A 27887-nucleotide genomic window follows, 5' to 3' on the forward strand; every position below is an offset into this window, starting at 1 on the left:
AAACATGTGACTTAAAACTTGTTTTTCTTTTAGTTACGAATAGCCATAGAATTAGACATTTACACAAATTCAAATACTTACTAAACATTTAGCTGCTAAAAATTATCATCATTACATACATATGTTTAAATTTAGATCATAATTTTTGGGTTTTTTTTTTTTTTTTGAAATAGTTAAATAAAATATTTCCCATCTGGATTTGTTTAATGTTCAATATTTAAATGTAGGTTTTAAGCGTTTCAATTTCATTTTATTTAGTATTTTTTTGTATTCTTTTTTTTGTTTTTTGACTAGTTAGACATTTAGGTAATTTAATGTTAGTAATTCATTTCTTATTTATTTATTTGTTTTTGTTGGACAGTTTAGGTTAACATTCGCATAAATCGCTCTTAATTAGATTAGAGAAGTTCTTTTTTTTGGGTGGTTTATCAATTAGGTCGCATAAGTTGTAATTTTGCAAATGTCTTGCAAATCGGTTTAATTGAGGGTTGGAAAAAGAAGAAGAAAAAACACAACAGAAATCAATTGAAACCATCAGATGAAAATTTTCCGATTGAAGCCGTTTTGGTTGTTTAAAATATTTCGCAAATTAATAGACAAATCTTTTCTGTATATATCGAACGAGTTTGTCTAGATAATAGCTAAAAACTTGGCTTAAATAATGAATAAGCGTAAGTTTAGAAACATTTTAGAGAATTTTTAATAAGTTTTCGTTTTAAATTGCAGTTTCAGGCCTTAGAGCTTAAATGAAAAAGTATAGCATACTTTTCGCGGGCTGTCATATTTATTATTAACCTTATGCCATGGAAGAGCAATTAAGTGTTATTGTGTAATTGTGTGTGTGTGGATGCAAAAATTAAAAATTTAATTATCAAACCACATTGATTGTCTTGACTATGCTATTTTACAAAATATTATCATACCCTTGAAATAATTTTTTGTAGTTTTTACTTATATGCAAATGTATTTGTATGTATATATGTGTTTTGTTTTTTATTGCTATTTTGCTATTTCACTTTGCTCGTTTACCTTGGATGAGAGAGAAAAATCATCATGGATGTAGGTACTTGAACGTTAAACGCAAGTGAAGCGTTAATAAATTATGACATGTTGAAAGTTTTTGCTTGTTTACTTCACCTACATACGTATGTGTGTGTATGCATGTGTGTCAGGCTGTCTCTGTGTTGATGCAATTAAATAAAAATTTAATTTAATTGAAAAGGCATGTTTAATGTTCATAAATTTTTAAAATAAACTATAATTGTCAAGTGCTATTCTCTTTTTATACTCTGCTTTAAAGTTGCAAAATTAATAGCAACAAACGATAATATCTAGTGGTAAAATTATAATGAAACATTGCTTTACACATTTTGAAAGCATTAGTAATTAAATTATTATGAAACTGCTTATTTCAAAACTTATGAAAGACGTAGAAGTGACTCAAATTAATTGCAAGGGTATTTCAACTTCGGTGCACAAAAGTTAACATCTGTTTTTTTAATTTTTAGTGTTCATTTTGGTTTTTACATATCGGTGGTTGTTACTGCATTAAATATATATATACACATACATATATAATAATATTTTTTACTTGGTTAAATCAAATTTATGTTCAATTTAATGCAATTTTTTTCTGGGTAGACAACATAATTAAGTTTTTAAAATATGGGTTTTTAATTGACTGGAAAAATGTAATCGCTGAAAATTTTGGGGAAAATGTAAAGTTTTATTTTTCTTTGACAAAGCCGATGAATTTTTGAAAAAGAATTTAGAATTAAATTCAAAAAATTATGAATCTATAATAGTTTTGTATCAAATTTGAAAAAAAAAGAAGAAAAATGCAATTAAAGTAAATTCTTGATACCAATTCCTGTTAAGTATTTCTTGGTTTCTTTGTTTGATTTTGTTGGTGGTTTAGTTTTTGTTTTGTTGAAAATAAAGTTCATTTTTTAATACACATTCCATATATGTATGTATATGTATATTCGTGAATATATATATATATATCTACATATTATAAGTATGTATATAATAAATACATATACATATAAGACCAATTCGCTTTTGACGGCAGGATTAAATTCATAATATGCTTAAAAAATTACATATTCCTTTTTGTTGTTTGTATTGTTGTTGTTGCTGCTGCTGCGCTGTTAAATTTAATTCAAGTTTTCTCGATATTCTGTTTGTTTTTGCCTAAACTAATATTAGTTGCTAATATGTATGTTTTGTTTTAATCATTTAATTATTTAATCTGTTGCTGTCGCTGTTTCATTTTTGTTTAACTTCAATCTTTTTTGTCAGTGGTGTTTCATTTTTTGTGGTATTTGCAATTACTTTGCTTACATTACTTTACTATTATTTTCAATTTATAGATCTATAAGCGATATTATAGTCCTTGAATTGCGTATTACGGCCACTTCGTCGTCCTCTTCCTGTCATCAAAGGTCATTGTCGAACATTTGCAATGAACGTGTTACCAAATCGTCCTTTAAACAGGCCTCTAAAAATTCCTCTATCGTTATAATTCCATCTTGATTCAAATCCAATTTGCGAAAAACTCTATCCACCTGCCATAAAGAAGGGACAAAAGGACATTATGAAATTCATCGAAATGTATACCCTTATTCATAAAGTTGTAAAATCGGCCAAATTTATGCAAAGGACCTTTCAGTTTTTAATCAAATTTCACACACACACATTAACAGCAACGTGAATGCAGACCTTCATGTGCGTATCAACACGAGGTTTCCGGTCATTGCATTGTCAATGCAATTCCCATACTCAATCTTCTCTTGTTTTTGTGCATGTGTGCGCTTGTATTTGAGTGTGTGTGTGGAATTATAATTACTCATACGCAGCATCAACAACTGCTGCACCGTGTCGTCATAACGAAAGGGATTATGTGAAGGACATAATTTTTGTAATAAGCCCACAAATTGGTTCTTTATCCGTCAGAAACAAGGCTTTTCACATTTTGGTAAGGTCATAAGGTAAGTATATATATATTACTTGATCTCTCGCCTTGCGATCATCTTCAGGCTGATGCGGTCTTCTGCCCATAAGCTCGTGTATGGCCAATACAATTTCACTTAATTCGCCGCGACTGATGCGACCATCACCATTCAAATCGTATAATTTAAAGGTCCAGCGCAGCCGTTCATAGACTGAGCCCCGCAGCAGTGTCGACAACGTGACCAGTAAATCCTAATAAGCAAATGGAAGTGTATATGATACAACATCATTAACAATATAGACAAGACTAATTACCCGAAAACTAATGGCGCCATTGCAATTTACATCGAACGCTTTGAACACATAGTGAGCATATAAACTGGAATCTAGAAAAAATGACAAACATATACATAAGTATATAAAAAATGACCCATGAGATATTGGAGGAACAGTTTCAATCTTGTGGGTGTAACTTCAATAATAAATTACTTTTGTCCAACGGCATTGAACATAAATACTTACTGCCATGTGGAAAGAATTTGGCATAAATATCCTTAAAACAATCCTCATGTACCACACCCTCGGGACATTCCTGAAAATAGTGGAATGTATATGAACATTATAAGAGAATGTACGAAAATTATGTAAATAAAAGCTTCCCCTCCAAACGCCAATGCCCATACAAAGGATTAGGCCAATGTTATTAAACAAAATTTATATTTGGACTTTCATTCATCGAGTTAGAGACTAAAGTTGCAAGAACAATAGAATTATTCGCAATTTAGAGGCATAAACATCACAAAAGCAAATTTTTAAGCATAGCTGCACCTCTCGACTCCTATGAATTCCACTCCAGAAAATACTTTCCAAATAATCCAATACCACAAGTTCACCCAAACATAACATCAAATAAAACAAATTAAAGTAAATCCTAACCAACTATATAAGTGTGTAAATGTCTTAATGTTACCTAGCCGAAGGCCTTAGCTTGGTAGACCAGCGCTTTACTTTTAAGATATTAATATTCCCAACTTTCTTATCAAAACAGGATGATTTCTATCTTCCGCCCAAAAGATAAAAGTATGAAAAAAACACTTTAAGTTGCGCTGTTCCAAATGTATTTTTTAATAAAAAAGGACTCTACAAATCCATTAATATTAACAAATTCAATTGTTTACTGGACGAATATTACTCATCTCCATTCCTAAAACTTTGGTGGTGGCCTGGGCTTTGGTGGGGGTCGAGCTCGGGGTTCAGCAGAGCCATGTGACTGGCCAACAACCATGAGACCAACAATAATAGCAACTAATCCGTACAAGAACTTCATCTTTAGTTAACCAAGAGTTTAGATACCAAGAGTATTTATAGGAAAACTTAATGGCAAGCGTACGTTGGAAAAAATCACCAAGGAAATTGCAATTAACATACCTTACCTTAACCAGGTAAAGTTCAATGATAATTTTCTAGTTTTCCTTTGGTTTCTAATGCCATAAACAATATAATATGTTAAAGTTCAAAGTCACATTTACCTGCTGATTATTATATAAGTAATATTTGTTATTTCCAAAAATTATTATATAGGAAATAGTATATAGTAAATAATGTAGTATTATATTGTTCTTAAGGAAGTATAATTTGTTACGTAACTCTAATGAAATTAAGCCGTTACATTTGCAATTAGTTCAAACCTTTTGATAAACTTTTGCGTTTGCTATAAGTACCATTCGATTGCTATCAAAAGTTAAGTCAAGATGAATTACCTTGCCGGCTTTGTAGTCCTCCTTGTGGGGCTTATGTTTGTGGGCCAGTCCCAACAAGTTGATCTCACCACCACCAGGAAGTGGCGTCCCCCATGGCGTCCTGGATAATCTAATCGTTTGGCCTAAACTGCATCTTGTCCATTACTTATGGGCAATAACTACATAATATCTCTTACGATATATGTTTGCAGAACAAACAAGATAAATAAATAAATAAATATAAAAAACATAAAACTCACGTCTTTCTTCGAAAGTAGTTTACTTTTTAAAGCATTTTGTGCTTAGCGAAAGGGAATTAAATAATATTTTATTTTCTTTTAAGTTTTATGTGCAATGCCAAATAAGAATTTGAAAGGTTTTCAAAAATGCGCTTCACTTATATTGGTCTGTATCTTAATTGTAGTGCATAGTTTTATTTAATTCTAATTCTGGACTAAACATTAATTTGCCGTTAAACTAGAACTGTTAACCGAAATATAGTTGTTATATATACATTTAAAGATTAAAGTTTGAAGGCTGACAATCTACTTATTAACCATAGATAATCCGACATTTTAATTTCTGCAGGATATAAATTGAATAAAGCGAGAAACAAAATCAAAATTTTCATAATTTATTTTTGGTATAACTTCTTGCCATATACAAAAACAAAGTTTCTAACAAATGGAATTCTGGTTTAACCAAGTTTAGTTTATCTCACATTATGATGCAGAATATAATTCGTTTTTTAAATACTATTGGCCCAAGCATCAGATAGCTCTATTTTTGCTTAATTTAAATTATTAATTTATGTAACTTATTTTTAGATGACCTTAGGTATTTCAACTGAAACTCATGAGTTGTACCAATAAGCTGATATATCAAAAGTTAACTCTGAGTATATAGGAAACAAAATCGTGTTATATACTTTTTAAGGAAATGCAATTAGTCAAATTGCATTAGTAAGACTTATTAGCCATTTCTATTGCAATTAGTTCCACCTTTTCTAATAAACACTTGTGTTTTCTATAAATAATTTCGCGTCTGTTTCGTCAGTTAAGTCAAAATGAATTACTTAGCCGGCTTTGTCGTCCTCCTTGTGGGGCTCATGTTTGTGGGCCAGTCCCAACAAGTTGATCTCACCACCACCAGGAAGTGGCGTCCCCCATGGCGTCCTGGATAATCTAATCGTTTGGCCTAAACTGCATCTTGTCCATTACTTATTGGCAATACCTACATAAAATCTCTCACGATATATGTTTGCAGAATAAACCAAATTAATTAATAAAAAAAAAAAAAAAAAAACAACATAAAAGCATGTCTTTCTTTGAAAATAGTTTACTTTTTGATTGCACGAAATTTTATTCAAAAAAAAAAAACTGTTTGCTATAGATAAGATAGATAATAGATTTAACGATTTTTCGTAAAAGGGATAAAAACTTTGATGCTTGATAATCTATTTATCAACTTTAAATGATACGGACTTGTACTACATACTTACAGAATATTTGTTTTGATTAAAATAATTAGAAAAGTGGCAAAGTAGAATCAATGTAATCAATCAAAATTGTGTCTTTTTTGTGGTATTCTTGGGATATAAAAAGAACATATGTAGCTATATTATGTAATTACTAAGATTGATCCTTGCTAGAAAGTTTATGATTGAAATTTTTGACGCCCCAATTAAAAATGCAAACAACTTGAGATGTACTTGGCTAAATGGTTTTTTTAATATAATGTTATAAAAACCATTATTAGCAATAAATTCTTTTCTTTACTGGACGAACACAATAAGAATCGATTTTTATTTTCCGGGAACCGGCGATCTAGTTTTGTATGTGACGACAGCTGAAGACTGTCCCAGAACCATGAGTCCAGCAATGATGGCGACTAATCCGGATAAGAATTTCATCTTGAATTACTTGTTCCAAACACAACGGCTGTATTTATATCAAATCGAAGAAACTATTAGATAAGTGAAACTAATTACCACGCAAATTGCAATTACAAATAGCACAGTTATGCAATTGTATTTCGATTTGAGTCTACCTGTATTTACATCAACAATTTCGTTCTGCCTTTAAAATAATTCCGTTTCAAAGTCTAAGACGAACACTAAATTATTGTTAGGTTTTAAATGGGCTCCACAAATTACTAAACCAAATAATTCTTTTTTAAAACATTCATATTTTGGTATTGCTAAATAACCTAGACTCGCTAAAGAATCAAATTTAGACCGTCCTGTTTAAGTTGCCGATCGCTATAGTCTTCAATGAGATCCATTTGTAGGTGTATATACTCTTAGCTAGAACTTGTAGTTCCAATTAAATTTATTACATAATCACAGTTTATTATATTAGGTACTATTAATTGTATTTATCATCATATCGATCTACATATATGATCCGTGATGATCTCTGACAATAACATGAAGTTGGTCTTTTTTATTTCTGTGTCATTTTAAATTATTAAACTCTCCTTTCTGACGCACCAAATACTAGGATTAATATTTGAAATTAGTAGATGAAATTCTTGAAACCAATTTGAGATATATTTTTGAAAAGAATTTTCAATTCGATGAAGAAACCACACAATAAAATTTAAAATTAGTTTCTCTTTTAATAGCTTAAAGATGAATTGTTCATTTTAAAAATGTCCATAAAAATGTTTGGTTTTTGGTGAGTCTAAATCACAATACAGTAATCAAACAAACTGAAATTTTTTAAAAACATTGAAAATTGCTAAAATTCAAAATTCAAGAACTAAAAATCTATGTTGAAATTTTATCATCGCCCCCGCATATAATTTCTTATTGACCCGCCAGTTGAAAATTTAAAGAACTTAAGATGTACTTTTCTGAATGGTTTTTTATTTGAATGGAACAAGACTTATTATTATTTTCATCGTTTATTTTATATGAATGGAACGAAACCCATTATTATTTTCATCGTTTAGTTACCGGACGGTAATTTACTCTACTGACTGCCAAGAAACCAACAACGATGGCGACTAATCCGGATAAGAATTTCATTTTAAATTACTTGATCCAAATAATACGAGAGTTTATATAGACAACCCCACTGACTGTTGGGTAAATGAAACGAATTTCTAAACCAATTAGCTACAGCATGCTTAGCCATTTGCATTTAATGATATGAAATAGGTGTTTGGTTTCGTTCCGCCTTTTAATAGCAAATTTAACTAATATATAGTACAAATATAAAGTTTAAATATATTTATGCAATGTAAGTATCATCTAGAAGGAAGCGTTTTGCAAGATGTTTATACATACATACATATTGGCCAAATCAAGAGATGAACACATTGTATGTATAAACATATATTTTAATAACCAGATCATAGAAGACCAGAAGTTTATCCATTGAGAATGGCACTTTATATTTGTCTTTTTTAAACAAAGTTGTTTCTCTTGATAACTTTAGAAGAACTTGGGTTGTATTATAACATAAAAACCCAGAAACCCAGCTCTTTGAAACATTATATTTTAACAGAAACTGAACATGAAACTAATAGGACCAATTAATTTTGAGCTTATCATGTCCATTTTTAGCCGCCAGCAGGTACAGGTGTTGGCGGTGGATGGACAGGCCTTGGGGGTCTTGGTCGAGGTCGTGGTGGAGGTCTTTGGGCTCTCGGTAAACCATAGGACTCGCCAATGACCATGAGGCCAACAATGATGACGACTAAGCCATACAAGAATCGCATTTTTAGTTTACTTACCGATGCGACATAAGAGTATTTATAGAAAAAACTGATGCTAATGTCAGGTAAATGGAACTAATTACTAAAGTCATGACAATTCTGTAGTTCCTATATACTACAATTACCGTCTATCCAACTCAAGTAACCTGTAACTTTTTAATTAGGAGAAAATTAAGACGCTAGACTCAAAAATATAAAAATTTACCTCCTTTATTCACTCATTGCTAGAAAGCGATAGTTCAAGTTCATATGGCCAAAGACTCGACAATTCTGCAACAGATACGGATGAAACAACAACGATGAAGTTAAGGACGATACATCAAGTCCTTGACAGAGGTGCCATTTAAGGTACCTAAAGCCTCATACGAAACCAAAGAAACCAAAAAAAGCTGGTAGGGTGGTATTGTACGCAACTGGCAACTTCGGCCGCTCCGAAGATTGTATACCTTTGCAAGTTCTTATACCCTTGCAAAAAGCATATATTTATTTTGTTTAGAAATGTGCAACGCATAGAGGAAAGCATCTCTGTTTGAATATCTCAGACTAAGCCAGATCGGACCACTAAACCACTAAAACGGAAAAGTCACGAACAGTGACTTTTTTAAATAACTTCACTATATTCTGAGCTATTGTCGTGCAATTTGATATTTGATATGAGAGTAGAAACAAACAGTCATCCATGACATATAAGATATAAGTAAAAAGAAAGTGACATTTTTTCTATTGAATGATCTTTTATAATAAATCTGTTTGTTATGAAACAAATAATTCCAATAAATTTGGCTCTTCATTCTTCACTATTATCTTTTTATCCATTCTGACGTTGATTGTTATTATTAGAACGTGGAGGAGGAGGACGTGGATAATTTGGAGGAGGTTGATTTGGATAACGTGGCCTATGTACTGGTGTCTTATCAACTTTGGGTCGGTCTTTTAGAATTGGGTCTCGTGGTACAGCTAGACCAAAAGACTGGCCAATGGCCAAGAGGCCAACAATGATGACGAACAATCCACAGAATAATTTCATCTTGGGTTTACTGATCGATGCGACCTAAGAGTATTTATAGGAAAGTCTAATGTCAGTTCATGGAACTAATTATATTACCAAAGTCAATACAATTCTATTAAAATTACATATTTACATAAAATCGGTACAATTTCCTATATACTACAATTATGCCCTATCTAACACAAGTGACACGCATAATTATTATTCCGCAATTAGCAGAAAATTAACTCTCCGTCGTGGACCGTTTTTAAAACCTTAATTGCACACCTGGGGCTGGCCAGCCTCGTTCATTTTCCATGCAATTGCATACACACATACAAGACCCAGGTGTGCAACGAAGGATTGCAGCAAAAAATATGTTCACGGATCTATTTATAATTCTAAAAAAGAACTTAATATAAAGAGATCCTGATGATCTTTAATAAAGGCAAAAGAGAGGATTATCTATTTCTAAGTGGACTCCCATTAAACTCGCTTCTTTTCTTTCTTTTCCATTTTATTGCAACTCCAAATTGTGTAACTCAAAACTTGTCTAAGTGTCCCAATCACTTAGGCAACAGAACAACGATGAACCAGGCTAGAATGCCACGATATTGCTTATAAAAAAATAGCTAGGTTAGTAGTTTACAGCTATATCCAATACTGATAATAAACTAATTATAATAATAACATGTTTCTTTTGATTTATTAAATTTAAAAAAATCCTTTTTAATGTCTCACAGATAAATATAAATACAATATATTATGTAATCTATAATCAATAGATTCGATTTTATTGGGAAAACCCGAAGCTTGAGAACTATCAGACCAATATTTAAAACCAGCCAGCCTGAAAAAATGTTGCATCTTTAATTTACTTATAGAGATTATTTTTTGGAAAATTGCTTAATAGAAATGAAATTTGAAAGCCTGAGTCCCAATCAATTTAAATCTGGTCACTGGTCTATATTTTTATCCCGAACGTCGGGTGGGTATTCGGGGTGCAGTGTAAATCCTCGTGGTATATTGTCTTCGGTCTTTAAAAAACCCATCTGAATGGCCAATGACCATGAGGCCTACAATGATGACGACTAAGCCATAGAGGATTTGCATCTTGAGTTTACTGATCGATGTGACACAAAAGTATTTATGAGAAACCTAATGTCTGGTAAATGGAACTAATTACATTACCAAAGTGATTACAATTCTATAAATATTACGTACATCAAATCGGCACTGTTTCCTGTATGCTGGCATAAATTAGATGGAACAAAATAATGTAGAAATGAAACTAGTTGCTAATTCAGAGAAGATCTCAGGAAAACTTATGCAGTTGATCTTATGTAGAGCCGAAAGAGGGAAAACTCTCTCGCTTCTCGTTTAATTTCTTTTCCATTATGATGCAACTTTCTCAGTTCTTTTTTCTGCCTCGTACGTAAATATGTTTAGAATATTTTCCGATTTGGTTTTCTGAAATTTCTCGCATTAAAATAAAATACCAATTATGTATAATGAATCTATCAATAGATTTGAAGTTTTATTGGACAAAACATTTAGCTTCCAGGACGTCGTGTTACTGGAGGTCTGGGTGGACGGGCTCTCGCATAAGCATCAGACTGACCAAGAACCATGAGACCAACAATTATAGCCACCAAGCCGGAGAAGAAGTGCATTTTGAATCGATTGTGTGGTAGACTTCTGAAGCCGCATTATTTATTGAAAAATTGTATCCATTGTTAGGTAATCGAAACTAATTAATTATTGTACGCATTTTTATAAGGTTGCCGTAAAAGTATTACTTTACATGCACCACGAAGTGCAGCTAATTTCCATGAGTAATTGTAAGTAATTATATGTAGCTGCGGGGGAATGAGATTATATATTATAATATACTTGTATATATGTACATATTATAAATTGATTTTTTTTAAAGATTTTGATCACGATTTCTATGAAGAGAAAAGTATCATTAGGTAAACGCAGACTTCGATGGAAAGTGACAAGAAAAGCTTCCATTAATCAATTAATTCGTCACTCAATTATCACCCTGCAGCCTTGCTTTTGTAAATATTTTGAACAAATGTACATCTATGTACTATTACCCAAGGTTAATTTCTTTACTGGACGACCATGTCAAGTGTCAATTTTTATTCGTTTTGTTATTATGCAAAGGAAATCAAAGAATATGTACAGTGGACTTCCCCTAATTTAAACTTGTAATATTTGGAACCTCTCATTAATTCAAAGATACGAGGTGTCCCCTACAGAATTTCTTTATTTTTCGAATTATGTCCTTACAATTTTATGCTCTCGGTAATTCGAACGAACAAATCATTGCTAAAACGTGAAAATGCAAGCTCATATGGTCAAACACTCGACAATTCAAATTTGATCAAGACAATTCGCTAATAATTATGAGAGATGTAGAACCATCAGTAGTGGTACAAGTGGTTGACATCAACGGTGCCAGGTTTTCAAACTATGTTCAAGTAAATAAAGATACTTGAAGTAAATAAAGATACTTCAGGATCAGTAATCGACAAAACTATGTAAAATCTTAAAAAATCAACAATGTGTTCTTCTTTAAAGTTTTTAATAAAAAAGAGCTGAAAAAATGTCGTTTAATAGTTAATAATTGACATCTGAACTGGATTAATATGACTAGTGTCCAATTTTATCCTCCCCTTGGATCCCGGGTTGGTGGCCTTGGCGGCCTTGTGGGGAAACGTGCATCAGATTGGCCCAGAACCATGAGACCAACAATTATGGTTACTAATCCGTAGAGGAACTTCATTTTTAGTTAACTGATTAAAGCGATGCAACAGTATTTATTTATAGTAAAGCTTCTTGCATTTTATATAAATGGAACTAATAGTTAGAACTAACCCAGTTAAAAAATTATTACGGCATATTGTGTTAATGAATATCGTTTCCTATATACTAATGCAATTTCCAAAAACATATCTGAACTGTGTCCGACGGATTTCGGCTTTTAAAAATTACATAATTACATAAGTAAACTTAAAAAATAAGAACCAAATTTAAGTGAACTTGTTGAAAGAATTAAAGCATCTTAAACAAACAACAAAGTTGGGAAAACTATCAATTTGCAGTTGAAACGCATCTTCCCTTCATGCTCATCATCATCTATTGTTGACCCACATTTTTTTTTTTGACTTTTCGCATGAACAGAGATAAGTACACAGTTAGAATGGATGCTGGAAGTAGTAAGTCCCCACCCTGATTTCATGCTCTTAATAAATGGCTGGACATAAGCAAATAGAGAAGAACAACCAATTTGGCAATGAAATTCAAAACTCGTGTCAAACTTGGAAACCAGTCGTTGGATTCCGCTTGTCGGAGCTTTACTTGAAGCTACTAAGTGTGTGTTATTGGCCGTTAAGGAGTTCAAGAGTGCCTTAGGATGGCTATAGTATATTTAACATGTTCATGCATATTTATAATTATATATCAATTTACCGTTTTAAATCCTCTATACATGACGCGAATTTCCTGCTTAGTGAATTTGGTTTGGCGGCACAGATCCTCCAGGGCAACAGGTATGGGTTTAGGCACGCGTGTGTGTTCCAATTCATAGACCACCTCCTCGATGGGACTTTCTGGTGGCGAGGCCATTTTGGTTGTTTCTTGCTTTTTGTGATTCTTGTTGTTGGATAAATATTTATTTATTTTCTGATTATTATGAAAATCTTCTAATCTGCTTTTTAATATCAATTTCCATTTGCTTAAATTCGCTGGCTCACAAAAAAAGTTGAGTTTATCCTTGGTGTTTTCGGTACGTTATTTTTTTGTTCTATTTATATATATATATTTATATTCTTTTCGTGGTATCCTTTTCGGCGGTTTCGGTTTCCTTTTTCACGGCATTCTCTAGCCAGTGCACTAAGTTGCTAATGAGGCAACCATGGCTGCAAAACAAAATAGAAAATGTTCGAGAGTTAGAGAATGCGAGATAGAGAGAGAGAGAGAGAGAGAGATACTGAGATTTACCAGAATATACATACATATTAATCTGTGTCTGTGTGTGCGTGTGTGTGGGTGTGCAGCCAAGGCAAAAGCAAATAGAACAAAAAGGAAGATGATGAAGAGGGATAGAAAATGTGGCCGCTCGGCTTCATCATTTGTGCGGCGGAAGTGCAACTCATAGCTGCTACTTGAAAATTCAGATTATTATTGCATACCATAAATCAGAGACGAAATCGAGTTATGCGCACCGCCTTAACGTATGCAGCGTTTATTTTTACACTCTCCATCTCGTTCTATTACGCCTGAATGGGTTTTAAGGTCGTTTTGTGTAGCCGCCAGATGAGATTAATGAGCACTTTGCATGCATTCCACATAAAACACGATGATGAGAATATTTATTTTGATTTTTTTCTTGCCATTTGCTGTCTGCCAGCAGATTTCAGCTGCAACTATCTGGAAGGTGTTTATCTTAGATGAATTCCTAGTTCCCAGGGCGCTATACTCTTACGATCTTAACGACTATTAGTTTCGAAGACAAGGTTGAAAATTTAAGTATAAGGTATTCAGCCAAATACTTTTTCACAGTCTTGCAATTCAAATAACCTTAAGACTTCTCTTCACGTCAATACCAGATAATTAAGAACGAATAAATTATTTAAATGTTTGTTTATTTGAGTCGAGTGTAAACTTTGGCCTGAACATTGAATAATTGGAAAATTTTCATGTCCTTCGTCCTGCCTATTCACTTTCGGCACTAATCATTTATTTATTCGCAAAAATAGGCAGACTCAAGTAGCTGCAAAATTCTTCCTTCTAATTTAAATTGCAGAAAAGCTGAAAACCTTTTAAGCACCGCACATTTCACCCCATCTCGCCCCACTGTCACCCGCCTCATCCATACTTTAGTTATCCTCAATGTCGTTTGACAGTAGTCTTGAAATTCTAAAGCCTTTTGGAAAGTGCAAGAAACGGAAATTAATGCAGCAAATTGAGAAATATATGTATGTATAAATGTATAGGTAGGTATGCCTACATATATATAGAATATTTTGCATATACTTTTTGTCCGCACGACTTTAGGCACTTGTCAAAGCTATTTCCGGCGTAGTGACCTATTTTCTTTTTTTGCTCTCTCTTTTATAAATTTTGTTTTTTTTTTTCCTGTTTTTTTTTTTGTTTGCTTCTATCTTCTGCTTAATCAATTCCAACTGAGAAATAGCCATGACGTCGGAAGTGATGGCAGCCAAATGATAGTGAGACAGAACCTGTGAGTCCTTTTTGCTGCGTATCCATTTGTAAGAGTGAACAAATTGAATGGAAATTGGGGGCCAAAAAAAAAAGAGATTCCAACTATTCTTGCAATAAAAAAGTTTGCGAATTTTCACTGAATAAATTATGTAGAAAATCTGTTGTTATTTATCTAAGTGAATGTTTCAGGGAGTGCAAAGTGAAAAATCACAAAAACTTGCCTGTAATAAAGAGATTGTATAGTTTTACCTTGGACAATAAACTAGGCTTATTATCCTTTTATATATATTTTTATATTCGGCTTAGAATTCGATTGTTTTTGTTATTTTGCTACGAACATCAAATTTATAATGGTTAATGAATATCTATTCTTTTTAAATTAATTTACATGTTTCGACAACACAGATAAGTGCAGTTTATGGTTCAAAATATTTACATTGAAGTTTGACTATAAAGTTATCCAATTAACCCTTTTTACATACCCCGTCAATGCTGTGTTACCTACTTAGTTAGTCGTTTTGTACACAAAAACCAAAAGCCACTGTGTAAATGCATGCCTCCATTAGCATAAATAGCATCAGCATCCCCTTACGTACGCCTCCATCTCTACCTACTGGGTCATCATGAAGTTGAACCATTTAGGGTCTAGAGTCCATTAAAAAAGAGCCATAAAAAGCAAATACAATGTCTCCTTTAAGCCCCAACACCAAGAGCAGCAGCCAACTAACTAATTTCATGACTCTATTCTGCACAAATCAGAAACGAGACCATACTGAAATGCCCCGCCTGCATTTTAACAACATTTTTATACCATTTAAACAGCGGAAGCTATGTCGAACGCCCCGGCATGGCCAATTCAACTAACTAGCTGTTCAGGCTTTCCCCTTTCTCTCTTTTTCCTAACCTTCTTGAACGCGTTTCTATTTCGCTACTCGCATAGCCATTTAACTTGCAAATGCAGTTTAAGTCCAATGTGTGTGGGTGTGTGTGTATGTATGCGGGTGTGCATGTAACATGTTTGTCAAATATCACGTATACGACATGTGCTTCCGCTTGCACTAGGCAGGCAGGCAACACTTTTCATATAGCTAATTAAATATTAAATGAGGTCAAAGGCGTAAATCGTCGTTAATGCCCAAAATCCGTATTAGAACCAATTTGCAATTGTCAAGCTAAGCCAATAAAGACAAATATTTGCCTCAGGCCTAGAACAATGCATTTAAAGTGGGTTTAAAGTGCCAGCCAAATATGCAAATTGCGGCAAATGCCACGACTCATGCATATGCATTTGTGTGTATCTATGTGTGTTTATTCATTTGTCTAATTGTGTTGTGGTTGTGCAAGTGTGTGGGGTGTATTCCGTATGTGCATGTCATTCTTTTTTTCACTTTCTCAAATAGAAACACGACAACAGCAGCCAACAGCCAACAGCCAACAGCCAAACAGCCAACTTGAAGGACAAGGCTGGACGACTAACTCAACTTCGAGTTGGCCGGGGCTTTCTTGCATGCAGTCATGCAATGCCACTCGAATGAAACCAAAAATAAAAAAAAGGACACCAAGTCAATAGGGTGCGCATGATGGCCGCCCACAACTAAATGAAATTGTCAACCGTGGTTCAGATATCCTAAAGTGCCATTAGGTATTTGCCAAATAAATACATTGATAGTGCATAAAAGAAATGAAGAAGCGAAATGGGATCAATAACGTTTCGATATGACTGAGCACTTTAAATGTACATACATACATACATATATAAGGACAATTGAAATATCAAGGATTGTTGTTCTGCAAATATACGAAATGGTATTCTGAAATTCCCTCTCTCTCATCAGTCATTAAGTATAATTGCTATCAATGGCTTATAAAGTGTGACTTAAACAATAGTTGGACACTTTGTAAAATAAATGATGAGGTAAATAGTAATTAATAGTAATGATAAACAATGTTTTTATTTACTCTCATCAGCCTAAGATACAATACTTTCTTACACTACTTTCTTTCGCTTTGTAATATTAAGTATTAGAGGCTTTACTAAGTAATGTTTTTGAGGCTGGTTTCTGATTCGTTCGAGTCCTTTGAATATAGAATATATTTTTTCGCCATTTCTCAAACTAATGAGATAAAAGAGACTCCAAACGGAACCACTGTAGCCTGCACTCTATGAGCTTCACCATTGTGTCTTCTGTCATTTCCTGCTGTTTTCATGCCATTTTCATGGACATGGAAAAACCGAGGAGTGCCATCACGCTCGAAAGGCAACCAAAACTAAAACTAAACCAACTATCTAAATAGATAGAGAACAGAGGCAGGCTACATTCACAAAGAGATACACATACAGACAGACCGACGGACAGTCGGAAAAGCGACACCCAGTTAGAGTATGTATATACCAAGCCCAAAACCACCGACACGCAACCGCAGGGAAAAACCGCATTTTTGTTGCGTTTCCGAGAGCATTATTAAATTGCGGCTAAATTTTTTGTTCATAGTTTGCTCTGTAGTTGGATTTTCTCTTTATGCCGTGTAACTTTTTTTTTTTTTTTTGGTACACTCTTTCTTTCTCTTTCTTTTGGCTTGCCAATTACAAGAATTGAATTATTTTTTATTTGGCGCACATTACAAGGTTAGACACTGAGCATATATCTTGTTCGGGCCCACCAAAAACCTAGACAGACGATAAATCTACGCCAATTAGAATAGTACATTTTTTGTGGGCTCTTTTGTTCGTTTCGACCACTTTGATTTATGACTTTTGCTACTTTCAACACATTTCAATCTGCACAAAACCGCAAAAGGAATTGCCAAATAATGAACCACAAATCGTTGAGCCAAGAAAAATCACTGACGTCAACATGTGTGAGATAAACTCGAGTTGCAAATAGCATTTGCAATTGCAACTGATTATAAATTTCCTTTTAGCTCAATTTGATCTGGCTTTTCTTGTTTGGCTTCTCTGATAACTACTGCCGACATGTGTCATCTGGGGATTCTGGTTAGATAAGCCTCTCATCATCGGAATCAACCCACCTGGGTAGGTTGAGACAAAAATAGTTAGAATAGGCAGATGGAAACTAATGCATTATTAATGTGTTAAATGATACTAAAGAAACTATAAAATGCATTAGGAACAATGAGATTTTCGTAAGAAACTGAGAACACAAGCAATTGCTTGTAATTAGAAATTATTGCAAGGTCAAGTTTCATTTACCATAACCAAGCAGTTTCATTAGAATGGCTAATGGAATTTAAACAATGCCAAATTGATTAAGTAGTTAACATTCGAAATACAAGTTTAATGTGTTAAATGGCACTTAATTATGTAGAACATTTGATTGAAAGAGCAGTTTTGTTTAAGAATGTTTAGATCTAAAATACTTTTAAGCAACTGAATTAAATTTGAAATATTTATTAATTTCTAACTATAATAGCTATACAAAATGAAGAGAATATTTAATATAGTGGTTTATTTGAATGGCCTAAGTAGAAAATCAAAGGCCTTAAAACTGTTTTACATAACTAAAAGTTATACTTACATTTCATCAAATAAAAACATAATTTTTTTATCTTATCGAACCCTAATATAATGTTTTACTGTTTCTTTTTCATTTTTAAAGTTAAAGTCTGCCTTTGCTAAGATCTTTCAACCTATTTTTGGCAATTAACTAATTTCTTTTCAAACTTTGGTAATGATTAAAAATGTGAAATAATTTGAGAACATTTCTTTTAACAATTAAATATTATTTTATGCTCAAAAGTCTGCCTAAAATACTCACAATTCGACCAGGGACCTAATTGAATCTCTAAGGGAAACAACTGCATTTTCTAAACTTAACTAAGTTGCACTTTAGAGTTGATTTGTCAATCAATTAATAAGCAAATTCTTGCCGGATTGTCATAAAGATGGATAGAAACCCATCCCCATGGACCTAGTAACAGATTTATTAACTATTTGTCGATAAATTCTTATATAATCAATATAATTTTGCACAAGCAATTAATGTGTTCATCAATGTCAGAAGAAACAAATTTGAAAAGTTCATAATTGCAATATGTATTTTATTTACTGTTATCAATATTTTATTTTGCTTTGCAATCTGTTCAATGTGCATGAGAACCATATTTGTCTATAGATAAATATTCTTGGGTATATAAATTTAGCACTTTGACAGCGTGACGCATAATTAAAGTTTGTAGCCATGCCAAAAAAGAAGAAAGAAAAAAAAACAACGAGAATTCGCCAACGAAGTTCTCTGAGAATGCAGTGGGGAGGGTAAGAGGTTTGGCGAAATTGGATGCCAGCCAGTTGATATAAATGAGCCTATAAATGCGATATGCGATAGCCAACGGAAGTCATTAGTTATTATTATCAACAGCAGTTGACGCAGCGAGAAAAGAAAAAAACAAAAACTATGGCTAATAGTTAATAAAGAACTTAATGAAATTTAAACTTTATGAAATAGAATTTTGTAGTTTAGCCATTTGACATTCAGTTAAGAGTTTCTCAGTTACTCCACTGGGGAAATCAAGCAAAGAGTGTTGCAGAATATTTTGCGTTAGTTTTTTCTTTTGTGGTGTTTTTTTTTTTTTGTTTATATCTTTTTTGTTGTGTTTTTTAGTTTGGTAATGAAAAATTCTTCGACTGTTCCCTTTGCACACACTTTCGGATAATTTAAGTGCAAATTTTCCAGTTGCCCTGCACGGAGCAATGGCAAACATTTCCTTTGCCCCAGCGGAGCTTTGAGATAAGCCAAGGAACAATAACAAATGACTCCCCAGGGCAGGAAGACGACAAAGCCATCGTCGACGACGATGACGATGAGGACGACCATGAAAGAGAGACGCATATGGGTATGGCTCAGTTTTGCAAATAATTTCTCAGTTTCTTAGACATTTGTTTTGTATTGTAGTTTAATATTGTATTATACCCGAAATGGCAATTTTAAGCGGGGTAATGTTTGTAATGGTAGCGGGGATGAAAGAAAAAGGAATATATCTGAAATCAACAAACTGTATGGCAAACCCAAAACTGTTATTAGTGAACGAGACGTGTGGCTTTTAATCGCATATCCGACACGCGACTCTTAATAGCTTTTGGTGTTCCTACTTTTACTTTGTGATAGCATCAAAAAAATGTCCTGGGGGTCAAAGGTGAATGTGGTTCAACATCTACAATATTTGGCCATTAGCCATGCTAAGTAGATTGCAATAGTTGAGATTTCTGTCCTCTATGAGATAAGAGTTTGTTTTGATTGGTTTTTATTTGTTTTAAATGAATATTTATAAATAAACTTTATGGAATAGATTATTTATCTATAGATATTTGATATTTTAGATATTTGATATTTAGAATTTATCTTATAATTTGTTGTTTGCGATCTATTAAAAAGAAATATTTGCGAGACATAGCACGTCAGTGCAAATAGTTTATAGTCAATTAAATACTTTAATAGTTTGGCGTAAATTTAGTTACATATTTTTAATTTCTCAAACTAAACTTGAAGGAAACGTAGTACTTGAAAAAAAGAGAAAAATAACTATCAATAAAATTGGCTATCTAAGCATTTGATCAATTTTGTGCACTTAAAGTCGTCGGCCAAACATAGCAAGCCTTAAGAGAGAGACACTTGAGAGAAATTGAGCCAAAAACCTTGACTCGATTTCAGTTAAGAGCCAATCGAAATATAACACACATACACTTGCAAACACACCCACACGCACACCCAATGGCAAGTACACACTCCCAATAAACCGGAAACTAGTTACAAACATGTGTATACCATTTCCAGTAAGCTAGTTTGACTTTGACTCTGTACGGCTGCATTTATCGCTTTTAGACAATTGTTTTCATTAATTTGGCAACATTTAGGACTTACTAAAAATGCAATCAAGATGAGAAACAAGTAACTGCCGTATGTAGTAGGATGTATGCAAAAAACGAAACAATGTAGCAGAAAACTTCGTCTTTTCTACTGCATTTCCTGAAAAGTTTGGTGGAAACTTTCTTTTTTAGTAACTCCCACAAAGAAAACTGAATAATTTTGGCACTGGACGAAAAGCTGAAAAGCAACTGACTTCATTGTGCTGGCCAGGCAAAATAGTTGCCAAAATAACTTGCAAATGTAATGTGGGGATGGGTTGGGTTGGGGTGGTCTATATGTATATATATAGGGAAAGAATGGGCGAAAATTTCGTATTCAACTGTGCGAAATGCTTAACAATAAAACGCCATTGAACGGAGTCGTTCGTAGTGGCGACACACAGTCATACATACACATTCATGTTCACCCACTAGTCTTTATGGCTCTGGGCACTTCCGGTTTCTTGGGCGATATTCGCCAAGTTTTAGACAATTATTTTTGTTCTGAGCAAAAAGCCAAAACGCAAATGCTTAGCCAAGTTATAAATATGCCCAGTTTTCCCTTGTTTTGTGCATGTGTGTGTGTGTGTGTTTGTGGGACCACAAAACTTTGAGTGGACAACTAGTATTTGTTATTATTTTTCTCCCATTTCACCCTTCACTCTTGTTTTTTTCAGCTTGAATTGCTTTAATTTATGAGCTGACTTAATTTATTTCCTGCCTTTGTATGGGGGTGCAAAAATATAAGGCAAATAAATAAAAAATATTTGATTTTCTCCAAATAAATCTTCGACAAACAAAAACTTAGGCAGTCCAAGCTATCAATAAGGCAAACTTTTGATCTGATTTCATTTTTTGGCATTCGGTCGGATAGTCATAATAATTTTGCAGATTATAATTAGGATAATAGAGAAACTGCCAATTATTGAATCAACTTTATATATTAGGACAGGCTCGCTTGATCGACCGTACTTTTAGACTACTCATCTTAAATACACTTGGATGCTAACAACAAGGATTTAATTCACTAAAAAGCAATTCCGTTTGGTAAATACATATATAAACTTTTTCAGTTTCTCTTAAAGGCTAATTAAATTTTAGTTAATGTTGCTACTCAAGTGAAATTCAAGAAACAAACCGAAAACTTTTGGATTTTATTTTCTCGTCCTTTTTTTTTTTTTTTTTTTGTTGTGGTTGTTGCTGTTGTGGCTTCTTCTCTGTTTTCAACACATTTTTATTACGCTTTTGGCATGTATACATACATACATATTTTTATGTTCATCATCTACCACAGCAAGAACAACAAAATTGGCAAAAAAGAATTTTCTTTTCTGGGCTAAAAATAAGCAACAGCAATGCCAATGGTAACGGCAACGACAACGACAACGACAGCAGCAGCAAAAGCAACAACATTGGCAATAAAAAAAAAAAATTTCAACTCAAGCAACTCATGCCCAAAAAAGTATGCTATATATTTTTGTTTTTCTGTCAAATCGCCTCCAACTTTTGACTGGGACCGGCCACTCGACAGGCTCAACACAGTAATTAATGCTTGTAAGTGCCTCACTCTCTCTCTCTCTCTGTGAATATCCCTCCCTTTCTTCCTCCCCTCTACCATTCACTTGCACAGAATGTGTCTTTCTCGGTCGCTCTTTCCTTTTCTCTCGCTTCTCTCTTTCTCAGTCGCTTAGCTAGAGTTGCCACATTTTTCGTCAGATTTCACATTTTTTCGGCACTCTCTCTCTCTCTCTCTCTCTCTATTTCTCCTCTCGTTTGCTCTTCATCCATCTCTTTATGCTGCTTGCCCTCAACTTTTTCCCGGGCTGATTGTTAATTGCATGTTCCCAACATATGTTCGCTTGTAACTTGTAACTGTGGGGATAAGACCGGCACCTCCCCACCGCATCACGCACCGCCTTCTACTTCAACTCCCCTTGGTCAGGATATCTTGCTTGCTTTCTAGGCAATTAAAAAATGTTACCAAAAATCCAAGGCCAAGCGCATTGAGAGCCAAAAAGACATTTAACTTTCCGTTCCGTAACACATGGCGTATGCGTGTTACGGCTGCAGGCGCTAACTTTTGGACAACTTTGCTTTTATCAGCTGGCGATAAAAACAAGAGAAGAATACCAAAGAAAAGAAAAAAAGAAACGAAACACATACACACAGGCTGGCAAAATGTATATGTTGTGTTTGTGTATAGGTTTTATAGACACATCTGTGAATGGATATATTTTATGTTCGGGCACAAGTTTGTTGTTCTTTCGCTCCCCACTTTCTTTCGATTTAATGTTGAAAGTTAAACGTTCGTATTCTAGCTGTTGAATATGCTTGATGACACATGCATGGAAACTTAAGTGAAACTTATAGATATTTGATGCCATTAGTGAATTTATGTACAATTTACTTATATAGGATTGTATGGGTCGCCATTTGACTTTTACTAAAAACTACATAAATACATACATATGTATGTAAGTATGTACATACATATGTGTAAAAGAGATCAACGCAAATGTGTTATAAACATAAAAAATGTTAGATAATCTTAATCTTCAATCCCATGTGGGTATCAAATGCGATTTGGTTTAGCCAACCACAAACACAGAAATGATACATTGTTGAATTTTCTTACTTTGGCTTAGAATTCAATTCTTGATATTAGTTATTAATATAATTTCAGAAAAATTGACAATGAATTGAAAATATTTTATTTCCATTTCTATTCACAGCCATTATATACATAAAAGGTATACAAAATCCATTATAATAGTAATAAAAACAGCATAAGCACTATTTGTCTTTACTAACAATAAGTTGCATTAAAAAATATATTAAATATAATTCAATAATGGCTTGCCAAAGGTAGTTCAAATGAGCTTTTCTATTTGTGGCCATGAACTGAAATATGATATTAATATATTGAATATCCCGAGGGCATTCACAAAATATTTTTCTTTGGTAAATATAAACAATACAATTCTATGGGAACATTAAATTTAGTTTACTTAAACGAAGAACCTGAATTTATTGAATACATTACAAATCGTCAAATGTCCTTATGATGACAATTGACCATTTTGTTGGTCAGGAAAACTCATTAACCATTTTTCAGGTGTTTACAAGGCTGTGTCATTCCTTTATTCTTGTTTACTCAAAAAGTGTCTAAACGAAAAATACGTTCGGATTGTTATGGCTTCTTTGTCAAAAGTTTACTGTCTTATATAAAACGCAAATACTTGGCTTTAATTACCCGTGTAATTCAATAGGTGAAGGCGGATTAGGTGGAAATGTATAGAAACGGCTGAATCATTGGCAACAAATTTCCCCACTTGCGTGTTTTCAAAACGTACATACTGCCTACATATAAATCAACTATATTTTATTCATACATACATATACAAAATCTATATATTAATCTATGTACATGTAGGTGCTGGAACTTTGTTGCAAATCGTTTAATACTTTTATTGATTTGTGGTTATTTTATGCTAACGTTTTTGATCAGATTATTTTTAAACTTGTTTCTATTTATATTTTTGCAGTTTAATGCTTCATATAGGACACTTTGGGTCTGTGTGTTTCTGTGTATGTTTGAGTGGGCTTAGGCTTTGTGTGTGCTTATGTATGTAGGCTGTGTGGGTGTGAATGAAACTAGAGCGCACCTTGATGCTATTTTTAAACAATAACAATGCAACAGCAACAACAATTGTCGCTTAGTTTCGCGTTAAGTGTTTTCATCCAACCGGCAGCAGCCGCAGCAGCTTCCCTTAGCCAAGAAGTTTCTTTTTACATTCAGTTTGGTTTTCTATATATATACTATGTACCTATGTATGTAGGTATATGCTTTGTTCTTAGTAGCTGGCAGCACTTAAAATAGTTGGGCAAATAACGTCAAGTATTATATAAATAGATGAGAGTGAGCACTTTTTTTCTGATTTCTTTTTGTCAAACGAAACAGTACACCTGATAAGTTTTTGTACAATAGCTGTAATATACATTTCTTGACTCTTTTGTTGTCTTTGTTCTACTGAACAGGATAAGGAGTCAAGTCAGCTGGTTGACTTGTTTATAATGGAAAACATTAAAGTAGATCTATTAATCAAGAATATGAATATGGTCAAAAAACTCTCTTTTTAATCAATTGCGTTTCTATAAACTATCAAATACTTCTATGAATTATTTCGAATAGTGTAAACAAACTTCTTGCACTCATTGTGTGTGTGTGGCGTCAGGTGTCAGGTGTGTAGTGTGTACATATATTTCGTTTTTATATTCCACCTCAATGATGTGTGTGTCTTTGGCGCCTAGTCAAATAAATCGCATGCGATTAAAATTTTATACAAATAGGCTGCTTGGTGGGGCGTGCATTTTGGTGCCGCTTTTGTGGTGTTTGTTATGTGTTGGCCAAGTTAAGTCAAGTCAAGTCAAGCCCAAGTAAAAGCCGAGTCGAGGCGAGTTGAGTTGAATCTAGTAATAAGAATCCATTTTGGATATTTGGTCTCAGGTTTTTTGTTCTTTCTTCTTTACAATTCTTTGGGTTTTATGGGGGGCCTGGCGTCAGTTAAATGAGTTGTTGTTTATAGTTCTCAAGCGGAGAGTGTGCCAGTGTGTGTGTGTATGTTGGGGAGTGGGAGTGTGTGTGAAAAATTTGCATTTGTAGCGTAACGCTTTTGTTTACTTTGTAGGTTAGTTTGTTTGCTATTGCCGCTGCTTTTGCCTTTGCTATGTATATATTTACCTTTGCCTTTGACAAACGACGACGACGTAGAAGTAGACGTAGACGTAGACGGGTACGACGCAAATGAAGGAGCCTAACGTGGGAATGTGTAGAACGAACCAAAGAAGATGATGTCGATGATGATGATGTTGGTGGTGGCGGTGATGATGATGATGGCAATGACGATGATGAGGTTCAAGGAGTTTGGCCTCAAAGCATGCCAATGGCACTTGACTAGAGTTGCTGCTTTTTCGTTACAATTTGCTTCTCGTTCTTTGTTTTGTGGCGTTTTTTTCGCGTGTCTCGTTTTAATTTGTTAATGATTTTGGCTTATTAATTTATTTGCATAGTTGAAGCACATTTCTACCTTTTATTTGTTGTTTTTTTTGTTGTTGCTGCTGCTGTCCGAAATAGAAAATAAGTGAATTGGTTTATTGAGGTAAAGTGGAGTGCTTTCTAAGGTGGTAAAGGAGAAGCACAAGCAGGGACAGGAAGAGGCGAGCAGGAGAATGAATGGCAAAAAGGAAAAACTGTATCTTTTAGATCCGGGCATATCCTTTATCTCGGACATACAAGCAGCGCTGTTGACGCCAGCAGCAGCAGCACCAGCAGCAGCAGCTGTAAACTGGAAAATTTCCTTCAACGGTTTCGTTTTTTTTTTTTTTTTGCTTCCTTTTTTGTGATTAGGAAAGGTGACAAACAATTTTTAGCACAAACTTGAATAATTTATTTTTTTGTTATTATTATATTTAATTGAGTTTCGTTTTGGTTTTTACGTTTAATTTTTAAATTATTTTCTTAGTTACCATAAATAAAAACGTTCAAGAGAAGCAGCAGGAGCAGGCAAAACCGCGCAGCGTTCCCATCCGTTTATCGTTTATAAAAATTTTTGCTTACAAAAAAAAAAATCAAATGAAGGAAAACTGAAGCAAATGCCAACACACACAATTTAAACCGTTCGGCGCGCGCACACACACGAGTGTCCTATACACAACTGATTACAGCAGCGGCGGCGGCGGCTGCCAGGACTAGCAGCAGGAGCAGCAACCGTTGGCGTCTTGCCTCGGAAACCGTTTCGTTACGCTTCGCCAACTGTCGGCATCTGACAGAAAAAAAAGAAATAGAAGGAAACAGGGAAAATAACGGCTGAGGCGGCGGAGGCGGTGACAGTGGTTTCTGTTACCAAAAATCGGACTAAGAACAGCTTTGAAGCCAAATTCTAACAGCTTCTCTCGCTCTGCCAGCTCTCAGCACAGAGAGTAGAGAGCCTGAGAGCGTGAAAAAACAAAGCTTCAGACTGTGAGAGAGTGAGAGCAGCAGCAGCAGCGAATGAGAGAGCAAAGCTGAGAGAGTCTCGATGTGACAGCGTCGTCGTTAGCAGCTGGGAGCATTGAGTGGGTGCAAATTCTCTATGGAGGTAGTTAGGTGGCAACCCGGTCCCATCGACAGTGGCATGTAACTCACAATGACAATAATTATGACAATGACTTTGGGAGCAACGTAGAGAACTGCATGTATAGTTTTTTGTAACCTATTATAGGTACACTTACTTTTATTTGTTGAATATTTGCTTAAATCTTTCTGCTACATGAAAGTTTATAGTAACATTCCTTAATTCCTTTTAATTAGTATTGAATTTTGTGTGTTAAATGAAGTTAAGTACGGTTTCACTCGCAGTTTTAGTTTCGAAAGCAAAGTTATTTGTGCGTTCCACTGTAGTCAATGGCATTCACCTACTTTTACAGACACAGCAGCGCTGCACACACACAGACACACGCACGCTTCGTTTTGGACATTTTCACATTTTGGCCCAATCTTCTTCTTGTTGCCTTATCTCTGTATTGTCATACAGTCTGGCAGCTTTAACCTTTACATAGTTAGCGTTGCTTGAGTTGGCATGCTACTGATTTCTGGTTCCTGTTTGTCTCGTGTGCAACTTAACTCTCATGTAGCGAGTCAAGTTAATGTCCCGCCCCCTCTACACCCCAAAGAGCTTAGCCAAGGAATCTGCTGTTCCATCTCCCACTTCTCCTAACGTTTCCTTTCATAGTCGTCCTCAAAATGTTGCTCATACGCCAATGAGAGAAACCGTTTTACAACGCCAAATGACAAGTGTTTAAATAGTGTTTGTGAGTGTGGGTGTGTGTGTGTGCTTGTATGCATGTGTGTATAAGTCTTGCCTTTTTATTTGAAGCATTTTCATCCGGCCAAGCACTTGGCATGGCACCCCACGCTTGCGCGGCTTTCAAATTTAGCGTATTAACTCATTTAATGTTGAAAAGCTCATTGCCTGCGAAATGTGCACACATCTGTTGTGTGTGAGTGCCGGTAAGAGTGTTTAGTCGTTCGTTGTGGCAGGGGTGAAAGGTTGAGCGTCAAGAATGAGGGTGCTAAATATGCATACGTAAATGTAGCCAGTAAGTATGTGGGACTCACCTTCACACCCACCTCCCACTTGCTTGCAGTGATGACAGTTCCTTAACATCATAATGTGTCAGAGTATATGGGATTTGACTCGCATTTCGTTCACACACATTGGGTTGCCGAAAAAGTATGCTACACTTTTTTTTTTTTGCTTCAACAACGTTAAAAAAAGTTTGCTCTAAAATTATTTTTGATATTCCACTTAAAAGGCAGACGATTTTTAATCGTATTCATATCCTGACA

The 27887-nt window shown here is 34.2% G+C and overlaps 1 protein-coding gene across 3 annotated transcripts; it reads right to left on the reverse strand.

Annotated features, from left to right (window-relative positions):
• Positions 1-202: 202 nt before the first annotated feature.
• On the reverse strand, positions 203-26200 carry LOC137584538 (A-type potassium channel modulatory protein KCNIP1). 3 transcript variants are annotated; one of them, XM_068299966.1, is made up of 7 exons: positions 26027-26200; positions 25242-25621; positions 12886-13334; positions 3478-3547; positions 3271-3341; positions 3013-3207; positions 203-2570 (listed from the first exon to the last, which is right to left on the reverse strand). In XM_068299966.1, the coding sequence occupies exons 3-7, from the start codon at positions 13039-13041 to the stop codon at positions 2442-2444; spliced, it is 621 nt and encodes a 206-aa protein (XP_068156067.1). In that variant the 5' UTR covers positions 13042-13334; positions 25242-25621; positions 26027-26200; the 3' UTR covers positions 203-2441. The 3 variants fall into 3 exon arrangements, with proteins under 3 accessions (XP_068156067.1, XP_068156068.1, XP_068156069.1); XM_068299967.1 differs by lacking the exon at positions 25242-25621; XM_068299968.1 differs by lacking the exon at positions 26027-26200 and having other exon boundaries at positions 25588-25977.
• Between the last annotated feature and the right edge of the window lie 1687 nt (positions 26201-27887).

Source organism: Drosophila tropicalis, unplaced genomic scaffold (genome assembly GCF_018151085.1).
Source record: "Drosophila tropicalis isolate 14030-0801.00 unplaced genomic scaffold, ASM1815108v1 contig_878, whole genome shotgun sequence".
Classification (NCBI taxonomy): domain Eukaryota; kingdom Metazoa; phylum Arthropoda; class Insecta; order Diptera; family Drosophilidae; genus Drosophila; species Drosophila tropicalis.

Coding starts and splice junctions, on each gene's coding strand:
- LOC137584538 (XM_068299967.1), bottom strand. CDS start 13,041: ATGGCCTCGCCACCAGAAAGTCCCATCGAGGAGGTGGTCTATGAATTG. Junction 3,548..12,885: donor TGTATAGAGGATTTAAAACG/GTAAATTGATAT, acceptor CACTATTTTCAG/GAATGTCCCGAGGGTGTGGT. Junction 3,208..3,270: donor ATGGCGCCATTAGTTTTCGG/GTAATTAGTCTT, acceptor TTTGCTTATTAG/GATTTACTGGTCACGTTGTC.